The sequence below is a fragment of the Typopeltis vanoorti genome, chromosome 10 (assembly GCF_054136105.1).
Source record: "Typopeltis vanoorti isolate ZY-2024b chromosome 10, IOZ_Tvanoo_1.0, whole genome shotgun sequence".
NCBI classification, from domain to species: domain Eukaryota; kingdom Metazoa; phylum Arthropoda; class Arachnida; order Uropygi; family Thelyphonidae; genus Typopeltis; species Typopeltis vanoorti.
Window position 1 is genome coordinate 45,274,105 of NC_143558.1, and position 17,602 is coordinate 45,291,706.

General features: G+C 36.2%; 1 protein-coding gene across 1 annotated transcript in view; it reads left to right on the top strand.

The window, feature by feature from the left end:
• Nucleotides 1-3,807: 3,807 nt before the first annotated feature.
• Nucleotides 3,808-17,602, top strand: part of l(3)neo43 (cytochrome c oxidase assembly protein COX16 homolog l(3)neo43) — a 47,660-nt gene continuing 33,865 nt past the window's right edge. Inside the window, exon 1 of the mRNA XM_090399484.1 lies at nt 3,808-4,101. Coding sequence (XP_090255610.1) covers nt 4,051-4,101 — 51 coding nt within the window. The 5' untranslated portion in view covers nt 3,808-4,050. The remainder of the gene's footprint in view (nt 4,102-17,602) is intronic.

The following is a 17,602-nucleotide window of genomic DNA, read 5'->3' on the forward strand; positions in this document are numbered from 1 at the left end:
CAAAGCATTCCACCCATTCACAACCCTCCAAGTAAAAAATCTAGTCCTAACACCCTTGTTAACCACACTCTTACACAATCTCCAGGGATGGCCCCTCGTTCTCTCACATCCTGTATTGGTCTTAAGAATATCATCAGTATCAATCCTGTAAAATCCCTTTAACAATTTAAATACCTCTATCATATCTCCTCTCCTACGTCTATCAGCTAGTTTTTGGAGCCCACAGATCGTCAATCTATCCTCATAGGGAACATCCCACAGACCTGCAACAATCTTTGTAACCCGCCTCTGAATCCTCTCTACCACTTCCGCCTCACCAAGAAATCCTGGCGACCAGATCTGTGCACAATAGTCCAAATGCGGCCTTATTAATGCCTTATAGAGTGGAATAATAACTTCCCTATCCCTGCTTGTTAGTGTGTTCCTCAACAACCATGTAATTTGATGTGATGTTTTGGCAATCTTAGCAATATGCCCTTTAAACTTAAGTTCTCTGTCCACAATAACTCCCAAGTCTCTTGTCTCATCAACTTCCTGCAGTTCAGTTCCGTTAATATAGTAAACAGCATGCGATGTCATCCTCCCGAAGTGCATCACCTTACACTTAGCCACGTTGAACTGACAGCCATTTACCTCAGTCCATAGCGTCAGCCTATTTAAGTCATCCTGTAAAATATCCACATCATTTGAATTGATTATCGCTCTTCCCAATTTTGCATCATCAGCAAACAAGTGGATATTTCCATTCAAGGTATTTCCAATATCATTGATGTACAAATTAAACAATAGAGGACCATATTCTATATTCCACATTAGGAAGAAGAAGAAGATCTAGTACGTTTTATAAATTTTTAGTGTTCTAGTACGTTCACCAACAGATCTAGTACTTTTTCTCTTCCGAATAATAACAATAACAACAACATGAAAGTTAGACATATGAGTTGAATATTTTTCTCTTCTACCTCCCTGTATGTTACATTCAGTGACACAAGAATATGATTTCACTCTTTTTTTTTACCTACCCTTCTCACAGTTCGCTAGTCTTCTCTTCCCCCCCCCCTCCACGATCCCGTACTCAGGCAATCCGACTGGCATTAGCCAATGAAAATATATTCTTTGCTATTCAAACACTTCTCGAGCGTTATAAGTCCAGTATTTTTATTAATTTTATTAACAAAAACTTGTTAATAAAATAGAAGAATTCTTCATCGAAAATATTATTTAAATTTTCCTTTAGAACATGGACAAGTGGCAAGAAAAACTGTCTACATTTAGATTTTATTCTGAATCTCAGGGGAAAATGTGTAGTGCACGAGTCAGTAAAGTACATAAACGAGCTACCCTTCCCACTCACAAGAAACTTCTCACACAGATAATACAGATAAAAGAGAAAGGGATGCTAGTAATGATTCAAATTCAGGTTTGTAAGATTCATCTAAAAAGATGAAAAAATTATATAAGCAAAAATTCAAAGAAGAATGGTTGGCGGATCCCATGCTTAAATCCTGGATTTATTCAGGTAAAACTAAAGGACACACTTCTTATTGTAAGTTTTGTGATATAAGCATTATTGGCAGCAAATATCTATTGATTCGTTATGCAAACACTCCAAAACACTAACAGAATGTAGAATCTAAAAGAAGCTCACCAGGTATAATATCGTTGTTTAAATCCAGTTCCAAATATCAGTCGGAAAAATAAATTAATGAGGCAGAATTAAGATTATGGTCATATGATGCAGACGGGTCCCTTCCGTACAAGGGTGAAAAGGGTGCAATGAACCCGGGCGGCACAATTTAGGGGCGATATAATCGAACACGTTCATAAAAAATAGGGAATAAATAATACACTGAAATGTTTGTGCATATTTGTCACCTTCGAATGTGAGAGATTTTAGTGAGGGGTTGAGTCACTGGGTAGTTAAATAAATGGTACGAGCTTCAACACAACTTACTTTAATCGCTGCTCTCAGCACACTGAACAAACATTCTAGGAGTTTCTTGAGTTTTCTTCTTGATGGACCTGTGTTTCACTCAGAATTTCTCCATGAGTGCAGGTCACAAAGATGCCTCCAACGATCTCGATCTTGAGCCTCTCTCTTCCATGTTATACCCATAGATTTCACTATTGGATCTTCTCATCTTTTAGGTGGTCTTCCTTGTTATCTCTTTATTCTTGTTGCCAGTTAAATATTCTATGTGTCCATCTGTTATTCCTGATTTTGGCTATGTGATCTGCGTATCCCATCCTGCCTTCATATACTGCAGTTACCATATCTTTTATGCCTGATCTCTTTCTTAGTTCCGTGATTCTAACATGTTCCATTTTGTTGATGTTACAAATCCTACGTTCCATAGCACGCTGAGTTATTCTGAGAGTCTTCTTCTTTTCTTGTCGTGTTCCATGTTACATTACAGGAGTGTGTTTGTTTATTATAAAAAAATAACTTTTTTTTTTACTATTTGTGTTTTTTCTTTATTTTAATATATAATCCTCTTAATGTGCAGTATAATAAAATGATTCGTAACGTGTTATTGTACTTCGGGATCCTTTAATTTTTAATGGAATGGGGGGGCACAAAAATTTTGCACTGAGGAGGCGCGAACCAAAGGAACGACCCTGGATGCCGAACACAATCGGCTTTTGTGGCTTATGGATACTCTTCCAACTCTATTGAAAACAATTGCAACTGATAGTGAAATTGCTAAGAAAACAGAGTGTGGACGCATTAAATATAACTATCTTATAAAAAATGCGTTGGCTGTAGATTCACGCAATGAAATCTCAAAAAAAAAAAAAATCCTCCTTTGGTGAATGGACTCCTTCTGACAAAAGAAAAATTGAAACATTCCTCAGCTGCAGATTTTACTATTTCCGAAGAGTTAATTGAATTAGCAAAATCTGATAAAAAATAATGAATAAATACTTCCAGTGTTTTTCTTGTGGGTGGGAACCCATGTATATACGTAAATAGCATAATAAATAATTGAAAATTTAATTACATTATTTTAAACACTAAAATGAAACTAAAAATTATATGGTAAATTAATACACACATATTTAGTGCTAGAGTTACAACTAGGACTTCTATTATGATGATTGACAACTGCAGCTCTTGGACTCATAGATGACTATAGTGAGGTGAGTTTTGACTTTTTTTTTCTTTTCATATTAGTTGTACATGTGTTAATTTAGCAGTTTAACATTGACTTCATCTATGATAATAAGGTAGTAATATCATAAAATGTCGTAAATAGGGTGAAATGAAAGCAAATGAAAATTTGGTACTTTTTTTTCAGATCTGGTACCTTTTTCCTGCATAAGTTAGTACGAATTATTTTTGCTGGGTGGTCACCCTGGTTAGTGTTAGTCTTGGACTAGCTATCTCTAATTGGCCTCCGATGGAGATCAAATTTCCCCTCCCCCCCCCTCAGTTTCGAAAAAGTTAAGGTTAAAACGGCCTAGCCTACTCGCTGTAAGGCGTTAGCAGTTTAAAAACCATCGTCTCTTATGCACTCAACCATAAACGACAGAGGATACTAATTAAGAGATGGAAGAGATTAGAGGTTCACTATTTTATCTTTCTACTGCACATTATGGATTTCATGTAGAGATCCATAATAGTGAACCTCCTGGATAGTGATGACATTTCATGAGACAGGAGTCTGGATGAGAGATAGCTGGTGAAGAAAAGTTATTGCTGAAAGAGTACTCCTCATTTTTTGGGTAAAAAAAATGTTGATTAAGAAACTTAACGACGTACCTAGGAGTGGCGCTCATATCGCAGATAGCCCATGTGCTTATGCAGTGCTTTTTCCATGTGTTGGGGTTGTTGTGTAATTACAAATGCACTTCGAATCCGAAGATGTTATTAATTTTTGAATAATTGTATTTAATCCAGCATGAGTACCGTCAATATTAGAACAATCTAGTGTATCTACATATAACTATAGAGTGTTTCTTATGTTACACAAATGAACCAGCTTCGTTGAAATCCCAGAATGTTGTGTTATTAATTTATGAAAACAGGATAGCATACATTAAATACGTATGTCTAGTTTGTTAAGAAGCAAGTTTGTACGATATGGAGCACCGTTCTTGGTAATTCATTGAACCTTTTATGTGAATTCCATTCAGGAAAGATTGTAAACCTGTCATACATTTAGAGTTGGTTAGATAATTCATGAACGCAACCCATGTAATTTTTCAAACCTGTTCGGGCTTCTGAGTAAGGAAACCTGTGATCTTGCGACGAAAATCGTCTACTGTCTTATCGTCATTACAAAGGTTTCCTTGCCATTAGCTTATATGCCATGGGTTTTACAATCGTTCATGGGTGAAAATTATGACAAAAAAAAAACTTGCCCAAATTTTCTACTAGCATTCAAAAATTTTCAACTTCTTATTCCCCCCTCTTTTTTTTTATTTAATTAAAAATTTATTTTATCCAGTTTTCCATTATTATTATTTGACACCTCCAGGGAGAGTGTGGCAACACCATCGAACGATTGGCCCCCTTCTAACTACCAACCACACTCCAACTTACTTAACTGAGCCATTAGTAGCAGAGGCTGTACCAATCGACCAACCTTTGCCGGCAAGGGAGGAATATTTTCTTGCCTTGGAGTAGGTTGGTAAGCTGAAATAATGTAACAGCAGCCAATTTTAAGCCTTGAGTATTTCACTGATTAAGAAAATGCAAGCTAATTTTATCCCTTCTTCATGATGCTCCAAATGCATCATGTATGAGGACATAATTAACAAATATTAAAATTGTATTATTATTATTGCAGACCTCCATGAAGTCAAGAGACTCCTTGTGGGAGGTCCCCCTCTCACATGCACAGTTCATCATACTTCATCTTAAATGCATTCCCTGCCTATGCTCTCACTACACTCTCGGGCAATGCATTCCAATCACCCACCACTCTCCATGTGCAAAAAAATCAACTCCAACCCCCTTGCTCACATGCACATTATACAGCATCCAGGGATGGCTTCTGTTTCTCTCTCTGTCTCCTGATATTCTATGAAAAATCTCATCTACAATAATCTGGTAATTATCCCTTCCAACTTATACATCTCGATCATGTCTCCCCTCTTCGTTCAATCCACTAGGCTCTGTAATTTGCATTCTCTTAATCTGTTCTCATATTCCACATTCCATAGACTAGAAACCAACTTAGTCAGTCATCCTGAACCCTCTCTAACATCTCATCATCCTTTTGAAAACCTGGCAACCAAATCTGTGCACAGTAATTCATTTGCAACCTGATCAAAGCCTAGTACAATGGAATCAAAACATCCTTACTTCTACATGTCTGTGTTCTCTGCACCATTCACATAATCTGCTGTGTTGTCCTTACAATTTTAGAAAAATGCCCATGAAATTTCTAGTCCCTTCCACCATTACCCCCAGATCTTTCATCTCCTCCATTTCCTCTAAAATATCCCCACAAATCCTATACTCCGAATTCCATTTTTGCTTCCCAAATTTTAAAACTGTACACTTTGCAATATTAAACTGACATCCCCACACACTTGCCTTTTCAGACAATCTATTTAGGTCCTCTAGCAAAGCTCTACTTCTCATAACTCTCCCCAATTTTGTGTCATCTGCAAACAACTGTATATCACTATTTAAGCCCTTTCCAATTTATTTACATACAAATTAATGAATGGTCTCAAAACAGATCCCTGGGGCACACCATTAGTGACTTACCTCTTCTGTGATATCACTCCTTCATATACAACCTGCTGATCAGACAGCCAATCTTCAATCCAATGGATTAATCTTGATAATAATCATTAATAATAATAATCTACTATCCAACTCACATGTTTGACTACTGTCTTGTCATGTGGCAGTTTATCAAAAGCCTTTGCAAAATCTAAGGGGGACAAGGGAGATGCATACTGTATATGCATCCCCCCCTTGTCCAATGTATTCATCACCTGTTGTAATAAGTAAGCAGATTACTAAACACGATCTTCCTTTATCAAACCCATGATGTTCATTAAAGGGAATTCTACTGTCCTCAACCTAGTTCTGGATTCTTGTCCATACTAGCTTCTCCAACACCTTGATCACAACTCCACACAATCAGACTGGCCTATAATTCAAAGCCTTGTCTTATCACCCCTTTATGAAGCAGAACAATTTTGCCATCTTTCCACTCCTTTGGGACCTGAGCTAATCTAAGAATCATATTAAAAATGTGTGTTAAAGCTATTAATTCCTTGGAACGTTCCTTCCAGATATGTGGTATATCACCACATGTCTGGAAGAAAGTCCCATGGCCTTACTGGTAATTGAACTTATGACAATGCCATTGAGGTAATTTTGTTGGTATTAACATGTTGTTAGATCTTTGAAATTCTAGAAAAGTTTAGCCAAAGAGAAGTGCTTCTTTGTGATTATTAATGAGATAGAGGAATTAAAGTAATTATTTAACTAGTAAAAATAATTGCACTGACAGGTTGATCTTGTTATAGGACTATAGCAATGCTCACTTATTGTTATCCTTGATTTTATTATACTGCTCAAAACAATTAGGGGATATTTTGGTTTTCTTGTAAATTATGAAGTTATAAAAACAATTTACAAATATAACACAATTTGTAATAAATATCAATTATTTAAACAATATCTCATCAATTATACCCTATCCATAAGTAAGACATATTTATTCATGTATAAAGTACCCAATAGTTATATTTCCGGAAATTTATAATAATCCATCAAACTAAAATATTCCCTAATTACATTTTTACTGTTATAATTTTGGTAGGATAATAAAATACTGAAAACAGATAACTAGGTATTCTTACTTAGCTCATTGTTCATATAATTATTGATTTCGTGGGCATGTTTGTTAGACAACGCTTAAACTAGAACAGGATTCAACTTTATTTCAGGAAGTCTTAAATCCTTACTCTTGTCAAAACTTAATCTAGTGACAGCTGAGTTGAATAAAGGTAATGGGTTTGTAGTGATACTGCTGGACTTTGACAGGATACCACATGGAATTCTAATCAGTAAACTGCAACACATAAGGATGGATATAGGGTTGGTGAGATGGATAGGATGGTGGTTGATGAACAAATATCAGAGAATAGTTTATTCAGGAGTAGAGTCCAAAAGTTGTATATAATTTCTTGGTATCTTTAATTTATTGAATTATATGATTGGTTATGAAGGCCTTTATCTGTATTATTATTATTATTATTATTATTTCGGGCAACCCCAAGGAGTCGACAGACTTATCGAGGGAAGCCCTAATATCATGTCAAGTACAACTATTCGACATTCACACAGTATCTGTCATAGCTTGCCTTAAACTCATTCACGGTCATAGCACCCACAACAGACTCTGGCAGCTTATTCCACTCGTTCACCACTCTCCAAGTAAAAAACCTAGCTCTAACACCCCTGCTAACCACATTCTTGCCCAGCTTCTATGTATGGCCCCTAGTCCTCCCATCACCAGTCCTATTCTCAAAGATATCTTCTGGATTAATCTTATAGAAACCCTTCAGTAATTTGAATGTCTCAATCATATCACCCCTTTTCTGCTTATCAACCAATTTTTGTAACCCACAAATCTTCAACCTGTTCTCATAAGGTTCATTCCACAGACCTGCTATCATCTTGGTCACTTGTCTCTGGATCCTCTCCACCTTCTCCCCATCAAGAAGAAACCCTGGCGCCCATATCTGGGCACAGTAGTCTAGATGGGGTAAATTATACACAAAGTACATGATTGGAATGGTGTTTGGAGCTACTGCATAGTCTGATCCTTTAATAATACTGATATTTCATCATTAGATAGAAGATGGCCTTAAATATTTATGACAGTTTTTGATGAGTCAAACTGGTTATTAATATGCTTATTTTTCTTATTCAGTAGACTTTGAAACTTTTAACAGACAGAAAAAAATTACAAGAGTTCTTTGAATTCAGCTAATAAATAGTATTAAATTCTTCCACAAATAATATATTAGATAATTCAGTTGTAATAAAATCAGTATTACAATTGATTAAAAAAAATAAGTTTCTTTTCTTCTCAGATCTGATATAAATTAGCAGTTAAAAACTTGCACATCTGTTAAGGCGAATGAAAAATTTAATTTTGCAACAAATTGGAATCAACTGAGCTCTTCTGCAAAATTTTAGAAAAATTAATCTATTTATACTTTTTGCTGTCTTTAATAGTTCCTTTCCTAACATACATGTTAACTTTAAAATATGCTTTCTGTAAAGCAAACAAAAATGTAAAAATCAAGACGTAAGAGGAAGAATTTGTTGTAACGTATTAATAACAGAGTCTGTGCGGTTAGCCTAGTGGCTATGTGCTTTGCAACCATATGCCTGGGAAAGGAGTGTCCTAGGTTCAATTCCTGTCACCAACGTGAGGAGCTTAAGGATCTTTTTCAGACATAGCCAAGTCAGCTGGTCTTGGGCATGGATAGCAGGGTTTTATCTCCCACAAGCAGGCAAACCGGCCCCACGAACACATGCAGCTACAGCCATAGAATACACCGGGAGGCATAGGGCTAGTCACCTTATCCTTGGTACAGTACAACTTAGAAGGGTTTAAGATAGCTCTGTAACATCCAGTAGGCCTAACACATAGTAGGAAGATATTAATAACAGAATCACATTAATTTAAATGTGAAGCACACATTCACAACCCAAATCGGAACAAAAATGATTGCCTAAAACTTTCTTAATTTTGGGAAGTTATACTAAGACTCACCATTCATGTGTTTCTTAATTTGTAATTAATTTGTTTATATTTAAAAAGTTTATTAACTAAATTATTTTATTGTAATTTATTTTGTATATCTATTAATGTAGATGGAGCTATTCTCCTGCAGCTGATAATGCACTAATATCACTGCTTTCAGTTGAATTGTGTTTTTTGTATTTTCCTATAATCGTATTGACAATGACCATAGAACTTAGCTGAAAATTTTACAAATAAAAATATTTAAATTAACATAAGTGATTACGTTATTAATATGTTATGATTATTTATCTAAACTTAGCCCCCCCCCCAATACTAATACTGATACACTGTAAGCTTCTAACTTTTCATGGGTGGGATTCCCACTAAGAGAGAGAGAGAGAGAACTGATTCAGTGGTTTAACGGAGAATTTGGTTGTTTTGAAGGTCAGATAATTAAGATATCACCATATATCCAAATTTGATTGAAATCAGTTGAATAATATATGTCCTTTGAGGTCTCTAAAGAAAGCATGCCATTTTCCTGACTTTAGTGTAGATCAGGGGTCGCCAAACTTCTTTGACCGTCGACCCCCTTCAAGAGTTTCTTGACTTCGACCCCCTCTATTTTACTATTACGCAATTATAATAGGACAAGCAAAAAAGACAGTTGTTGGTAAATACGTCATTTTAGCCTACTTGATTGACCTCCGTAACTATTTTCATGACCTCACTCCATCTTATAGGTCCTATTCATGTCACTGTTCCCACGATTCACTCTTAATTGCGTTGTCTTAATGACAACGCAATTAAGAGTGAATAATTCTGTTAATAAAATGATAACCGAATTAAATATTATCCGTACAGTGATGTCTTATATTACTAATTATATGAAGAGCCAAAGGCTTCAATTCGGCGACTTAAAATGATTTAATGATGTCTAATATTTTTAATGATGTCTTAAAGAATAATGATGTCTTATATTTTTCCATGACCCCCCATTCTACCCCTGAGCCTGAATTGACCCCTAACAATGTTATATCGACCACTTTGGTGACCACTGGTCTAGATAGTCTGAATTTTTCAGGGAAACTTAGCAATTGAAAGAAATGCCTGCATTCCTAATTGAGTTGAATTGGTTGAATAGTGCAACTCTTAGAAAATGTTATGTAAGAGGTGGATACTAATAATAAGAAACAAGCTTTTGAATCTTGCTATTTTCAGAGTTCCTGCTTTATTTTTTAAATCGCACTTAATGTTTCAGGTTTTTCAAGCTCTGTCCTTTTGAATATCTTTTGAATTAAAAAAAAAAAAAAAGTAGTAATTCACCTTGGAACAGGATTTCAGCTAATCAGGTCATTCCATTTATGAACAGTTGCCATTTGGAAAACATGAGCTTTATACATTCCACAACTGTAAAACGAGATCTTATCTTTTTAGTTCTCATTTAGTGCAAAGTCTGGTAGCTTTTTTAAAAAAAAAACAACAACAAGAAAACAAAGTTAGCAGTGTATTTTTAGTTCATCGAAACACACTTTCATTAACACGGAAAATAGCAATGTTAAAGTTCAGGTTCAGTATTGACAACTGTGTTGCTTTTTTTTTTTTTGGGGGGGTTTAATAAAATACACTCTGCTGGTGTACTGAAGCATCATATGTTTCAGTACACCATCAGCATAGCTGTCATATTGAACCTTACATTAATTTCCACCCTTAGCATTTTCAATATACTCCAGAAATGCATTCTGTTTGTCTTCCACTAGTAAAAAAACCCTCCATATTGTCCTTTTTATCACACTCTTATATTGCTCCCAGGGATAGTCTTATTCTCTCCAGTGCTACCCACCACACTATGCATACATTTCCTGTAACTTAAAAATCTCACTCATACACCTATAAACTCTCCAATTTACATTTCTTCAATGTTTTTTTCAGTAACCAACATTAGTCTTGATATTGCTTTATTCTCTCTGCTACACCTCCAGAACACAGTTGCAAGATTGTTGCTAGAAACAGAGTTCAGATCCTGTTTATAAAGGATCTGAAATACAAAATGTTTATAAAGGATCTGAAATACAAAATGTTTATAAAGGATCTGAAATACAAAACAGGATATAAAGGTTCTTTATATCTTGTTTTGGATATAAAGAACCTTTTAAAAGGTTATTTTTCATCAACAAGGAGTTGGATTACTTGAAATTACAACTAAAGTAACTAATACATTTGTCTGTGAGTCTAGTGTATTATGTTGTTCTTTTGGCCTATTTGAATGGCATGAAAAACCAGAGTATATTCAGAAGAAACTCTGTTGTCCCAATATGAAACTGGTTACCCCAGCTTTACTTAAAACATCCTTGTAAAACTTCCTTTCATCTTGGAAAGATTTGAAACCTAATGCCATTTCCATGATGTTATTTTTTAATAACATTGAAATAGGGAGCATCCTGAGGAAGGAAAAGAGCAGAATAGTTTTACTGCACTATTCTGCTGTAAAAATTCGATGTTGCCAAAATAAATTATCTAAAAACATCGACTTTTTACAGTAGGAATTCACCTGAATTTTTTTTGTAAAAATGTATATTTTAACCACCTATGTAAAGCCATCTGTATAAAGAGCAAAATAAGCCCAAAGGAAATTAACTCACTCATTGTTTAAGAAGGGATGTAGAAGTATTGAAACCAAGAGCATCGTCTGAAATTCGGCATGTCTTTTGAAGATTGTGTGCAAGACCCTCACAGGTGACCTTCAAGGTTAATATTGAAAGGGTGCAGTGCAAATCAAAAAGAAAGGCCCATAGGCAAGATTAAGGCAGTAAAGGGAGGAAGTAAGATTGTCGGCGAATTTTTGAGAAACATTATACAGCGTTCTCTAAACTACTAGAAAGACTTGTACACTAGGGAACACTAGGGGTTCCAAAAACTTAATCAAAAGTGCAGGGACTCTGCACTTTTGATTAAGTGCAGAGGTGTATATGATCTCGTCAGTGGTGTATAAAAGGGTTGGTTCAAAGATGAGAGGGGACTTCCTTTTCTTCATCCTGAGTGATCCATCCAGGAGAGATCGAGGACCGAGGTGTCGTAAATTCCGGTGGGGAAGACCGAGAGGCCCGCCACTGATAGTCGTTCCAATCACAGCCGAAGATATCTGGAGGCGATAAGTTAAGGAGAAATCTTGCCGTATTGGTCCTGACATCGAGTAAGCATGCGACTTCTTGACCTACGCAGAGATTCTTCACCGGACAGTTCAAGACGCCGGAAAAGCTTACCCTGTATCCTGCCAGCTGCCGCAACTATTCATCGGTGCCCTATAACGCTTCGAGGAAAATTCCAAAACACGGAACGGAGAAGAACCCCCCCCCCCTCAAGCACCAGAATAAGGAAAGAAGGACAGAAGACGCATGCAAGATAGGAAGGGACCCATGTGAGTCTGTTTATTCATAATTTGTTTGTGATTTAAGAAAGAATTCCCTATCGAACTGCTAAATTGTCTAGTTTAAGGAGACAGTATTTAGAATGTTAACATTTCTCATAAAAGTGTGAAATAGCTAATGAACTAGAAACATGAATGCAGTTAATTTCCCTTGGAGAAAATATTGAGCTATTGAAATTTCTCTGATTGATTATATGTGTACTTATGATTGAATTTTATGATAGAGTATGTTCCTGAAATCATACCATTGGAATGTTTGAAATTCAATGAGGTGGATTGTATAAATATTATTGCCTAGATTATGATTAAGTATTGAAAGGAATGAGATTCTGAGAGATATATTTGTATACATGTATTTAGTATTTTGATAGATACTAAATTGGGAATGTTAAGCGCACCTAACGAATTCATGTGATGTGTATAACTTCCTGATAGTTGTAATGTAAAGTGTGCTGTTTGAAAAGTCTAACTAAGTGTGAAAGAATATATTAGAAACCAAGTTGAGTGATTGAGAAAGACTAAGAATTACCTTTCATAAATGAATCTTGTGATTACATTTGATATGTATAATTATTTGATCAGAAATTAAACTTGTTATTATTGTTGTTTATTTTTTAACGGTATATATTAGGACACAGAAACTAAGTAAATAATTAATTTATTAACTTATTGCTGATATTTCGCTGGTGTTATAACCCTAGTGTTATAATCTCCAACAACGCAACACTATAGAACAACCGCAATTACAACAAGACTGCGTCGTCGTGAATTTATTGTTGCTCACCTTAAGCAAAGAAGCCACTAGTGCTTTAAGTCGAGGGCACAATTTTGCCATGACTCCCAAACAAGTTCCAAAAGCCGAAATAATGGTGTCCATCGAATGAGGACTATACGACCTGCCTGCAACAATAGCCAACAACATATGTTTAGATGTGGCCAACATTCTAATCAAGTCCAAGCCTCCCAAAAATAATATCCCACATAAGGAAATCATTGCCATAAAAGAGCTACAGAACAACAGCCAGATTATCATAACAAAAGCAGACAAAGGAAATGCTACCTTGGTGAGGACTGAGGCAACTCGTGGTAAAGGTGGACCAAGCTCTCATCACCACTTGTCTTAGTATCTTCCATAATGCAAAACACATCTCCTTGCAGACATGTATAATGCTATGCATTAAGGGATGGGCCACTACCCAGACTGGTTTCGACCTTTATTGAGGTCTCGTCAGTGGGAGTCAGACCCAGAGGTGGGGATACTAAGGTGGAAGCAATGGAGAAGTCTTATTTACCCAGACGAGTTGCCAAAAGGTGTCTCACCTTATTATTAAACACAATTATTTAACACAATCATGTTTATTAAGATTAGGCTATTTTTTTTAATTTGCTGCTGATTCTAAAAAGAGTCATGCTGCAAGCTTAATTATAATGATTAAACCTACTGTTTAATTATTTCTCTTTCTGCTGTGTTCATTCCAGTAAATTTTAGTATGAGTGTAAACCATCACTAAGACTAAATGCATGTTGAAACTTCACTCTGTCCTACAGTTAAGGCTGATACAAATGCCATTAGCAACAGCAGAAGCCAAGTTCTTAGGACTCATTTTTGAAAGAAGACATACATTCCTTGCATGCATTTTTCAGTAAAGAGAAAAGTGCAGGGGAAGGGATTGAATATCTTTTTGCTCTGCCCTCAACATAATGGGGGTACTGATTGATTTTTCTTGCTTCACCTCTTTTTGTGCACTTGTTCAGTTGGAGTAGATTATGGGTCTAAAGTCTGTTTCTGCAAGGGAGAGTATCTTGCAGTGGTTGAATCTTATCCATCATCAAGGTATAGGAATAGATAGCTGATAGTAATACATTTTGCACATTGTTCATTCAGAATCTTTATATTGAAGCAGATGAACTTGCTCCATAGCTTTGATGGAAACAGGTATCACTTGACTATGTCCTAAAAATAAAGATATTGCCTAAGCATCCTATGTGACTAGTAATTTTCCCTACATAGAAGTGCAAACTGCCATTCACCTGTTTGGTATATCTGTGTGAAGAAATTATGCAAGCTGTTGGTATGAATATTGATGATGACACCTCCTTGGCAAGTTTGCATTCCATTATGTAGCTTCTTTGTGCCAGCTGGTGAATTTATATACTTTATTATCAGTGTACTGGTTTAACAGAGACATGCATGCACGCACGCACACACACACACAGTCGAGTAATCTGAGCCTTTTGTTGGTTATTATTATCGTACAGGCACCTCCATGAAGTCCAAAGAATCATCACAGGATACCCAACTATCCATATCTATGACATCTTTTCTTGAACCCATTAACAGACAAAGCACTCACAGCCGTCTCTGGCAACTGACTCCATTCATTCATCACTCTCCAAGCAAAAAATCTAGTCCTCCCCCCCCCCCCCCCGCCCTACTAACTACACTCTTAAACTTCCAGGGTCGACCTCTCATTTTGCCCTCTGTAGCCAAGTGCTAAAACATTAAGTAATTTAAATGTTTCTATCGTATCCCCTCTTTTTTTCCTCTTAGCCAACTTCTGCAATGCACAAAGATCATTAGTGCCAACCAAGACAGTTCTTTTACCTTCTCTTTCTGCATCCAGATAGCATCACTAATATTATTAACTTTTGTGCCAGGAAAATGGGATTTTGTTACACTTTCATTAAGTACTCTTCTGATCATAGAATCTCCATACAAAATTTTCTTCTTACCTTGTTTCTCTCATTTATTCATGTGATTTTGATACTTATTTGAACCTTCTGCTTCTTTCTCTTTTCAGCCCAACTAATCTCTTGATGATTCTTTAATTTTTTTTGATTTTCCACTTTTCCTGTGAATGATTACGTACAAGCTTATTTCTTTATTTAGGTCCATTTCATTCTGCATTTCCACTGCTGCACATTCAGCATTAATTCCGACATTAATATTTTTGAGTCTGCCATTGATACTGTCTACTCTACTAACACCTGCTTTGTTCTTTCCATCCAACTGACACTCACTCTTAAAACATTTATTACACATTCACTTACCAGTTTCACTCTCCTTCCATAAATCCTTCAGCTTTCGTAACAAATACATCTCACATACACTGCACTGAACAAAATCACGTAAATTCAATTCACCTAACAGTGATGATGTCTTTGCTGCCATTGTTCTATCATGCATAGGTACCATACTGACAATATCGAATTTACACAAAAAATAAATGGTTTACTTAAAACTAAATAACTCAGTCTATCACACACCCAAATAAAACGATAAACCACATGAATTAATTAATTATTATTACCTAAATTACAAAAAAAAGACTTATCTTTCAGGTGCTAATCACCAGCAACCATATAATGTGCTGCCATTTGTCTGTGCTGCTGTTTTTTTTTCCCTGAGTGCATTGTCTCCAATCAAATTCCACTTACATGTAGTAACTATACTGTTCAGCTGCATGATCTGTAGATAAAAGAAAACTGCTGTCAAAAATGTATGATTTATAGAGACTCATTGAGTTCTTTACAGGCCTTTCCTGTGCATGGCACATCCATTGTTTTATGATGTTCTGCAATTATTGTATCCAATGAGGACCCTTTATTTAGATGCTTGATTCTGCTGGGTACCTAGCCACATTGAAATCAAGGAAACTTCACATGCAACTATACTTTTTCCACATACTGTTTGTCAGTCTCCTATACAGACTACAGACAGTTAATAAGAGCAAAGTTAATTAATCAGTGGCAGTAATCCTGGCAACAAGCACTAACAAAAAATTGCTTGAGATTGAGCCTGAAATTAAGCACTGGCAGTCTAGTCTACATAGAAATAGAAGAGGTACTTTCTACATTCCGTATAGGCCATAGTCATCTTATATGTTCTTATCTTTTGAGGGCTGCTGACCCACTTATATGTTGTTGGTTGGTTGCCTTGATTTACAGCCAAAGCAACTAAGGCTATGAGGCCAGTGTATTATGTCTGTAAATTTCATGCATTTCTCTGGCCTGTTTAGCTGGATTTAAAACCTGAATTTCCCGGAGATAAAAACCCCTCCACAGCATAACACCTTTCTTGCTATATGCCATGTTCTGGTCAGCATTTCAATCAAGAGAGGAATGCAGTTTTTATTAAATTGGCCAAGCCATATACAGTATCATCTAAGATCACATACTGAGTGTCTCTGAAGTAGGGGATATTAGTAGTAGTTATTAAAAAATAACTACTAATATCCTTGTAGAAAGCCTGGCAGAAAGCTCTATTTGCTCCTCACCAGAGGAGCAAATAGAGCTAGAACTACCTGAACAGGTAGTTCTAGCTCTATTGGAACAGATGGGGTTGGATGGTAGATTAGTGCATTGGATTGCAGATTAGCATGTCTGAGAGGTATCAGCAGGTTGTGTATGGAGGAGTGATATCGGAGATGAGGAAAGTCACTAGTAGTGTGTCCCAGGGGTCAGTTTTGGGGAAATTCTATTTCATTTATATGTAAATGACATTGGAAGAGGCTTAAATGGGGATATGCAGTTATTTGCAGATGATGCAAAGTTGAGGAGAATTACGAGAAGTAGAGCAGGTGTAGCCTTGCAAGAGGACTTGAACAGAGTGTATGAATGGATGAATGTGTGTGATGATGTCAGCTTCACGTAGCAAAGTGTAAGGTTTTAAAATTTGGGAAGCAAACATTGGATACAAAGTATAGCATTGGTGGGCATATCTTAGAGGAGAGATGAAAGATCTGGGGGTGATGTGGATAGGGACTTGATATTTTGTGGACATTTTGCTAAAATTGTGAGGTCAACAGCAGATTATGGGAATGATGCAGAGAACACTGACATGTAGAAATAAAGATGTTTTGGTTTCATTGTGCAGGGCTTTCATCATACCACACATGGATTACTGCGCACAGATTTGGTCACCTGGTTTTCAAAAGAGTGATGAGTTGTTGGAGAGATAATTGACTAAGTTAGTTTCTGATGTCTGGAATGCAGAGTATGAGGACAGATTGAAAGAATGTAAATTGCAGAGCTTAGTAGATAGAGGGAGGAGGGGGGTTATGTGATCAAGACATATAAGTTAGTAAGGGGTAATTACCATATTAATGTGGATGGGAGTTTTCATAGAATGTCTGGAGATTGGGGCAGAGAACAAGAGGTTATCCCTGGAAGCTGTATAAGGAGGGGGTGAGGAGTACATTTTTTGCATTGAGAGTGGTGGGTGATTGGAATGCATTGTCTGAGAGTGTGGTGACTGTAGAGACAGTGAATTCATTTAAGTCAAGGAATGATGAGCTGTGTGCATTAGAGTGGGATCTCCTGCGATGAGTTTCCGGACTCCATGGAGGTCTGATGGTAATAACGATAATAATAATAAAAATGCTATCATATACAATACATATATCCAAGGTACTTCTGAAAAATTAATGTGAGCCCTTAAAAT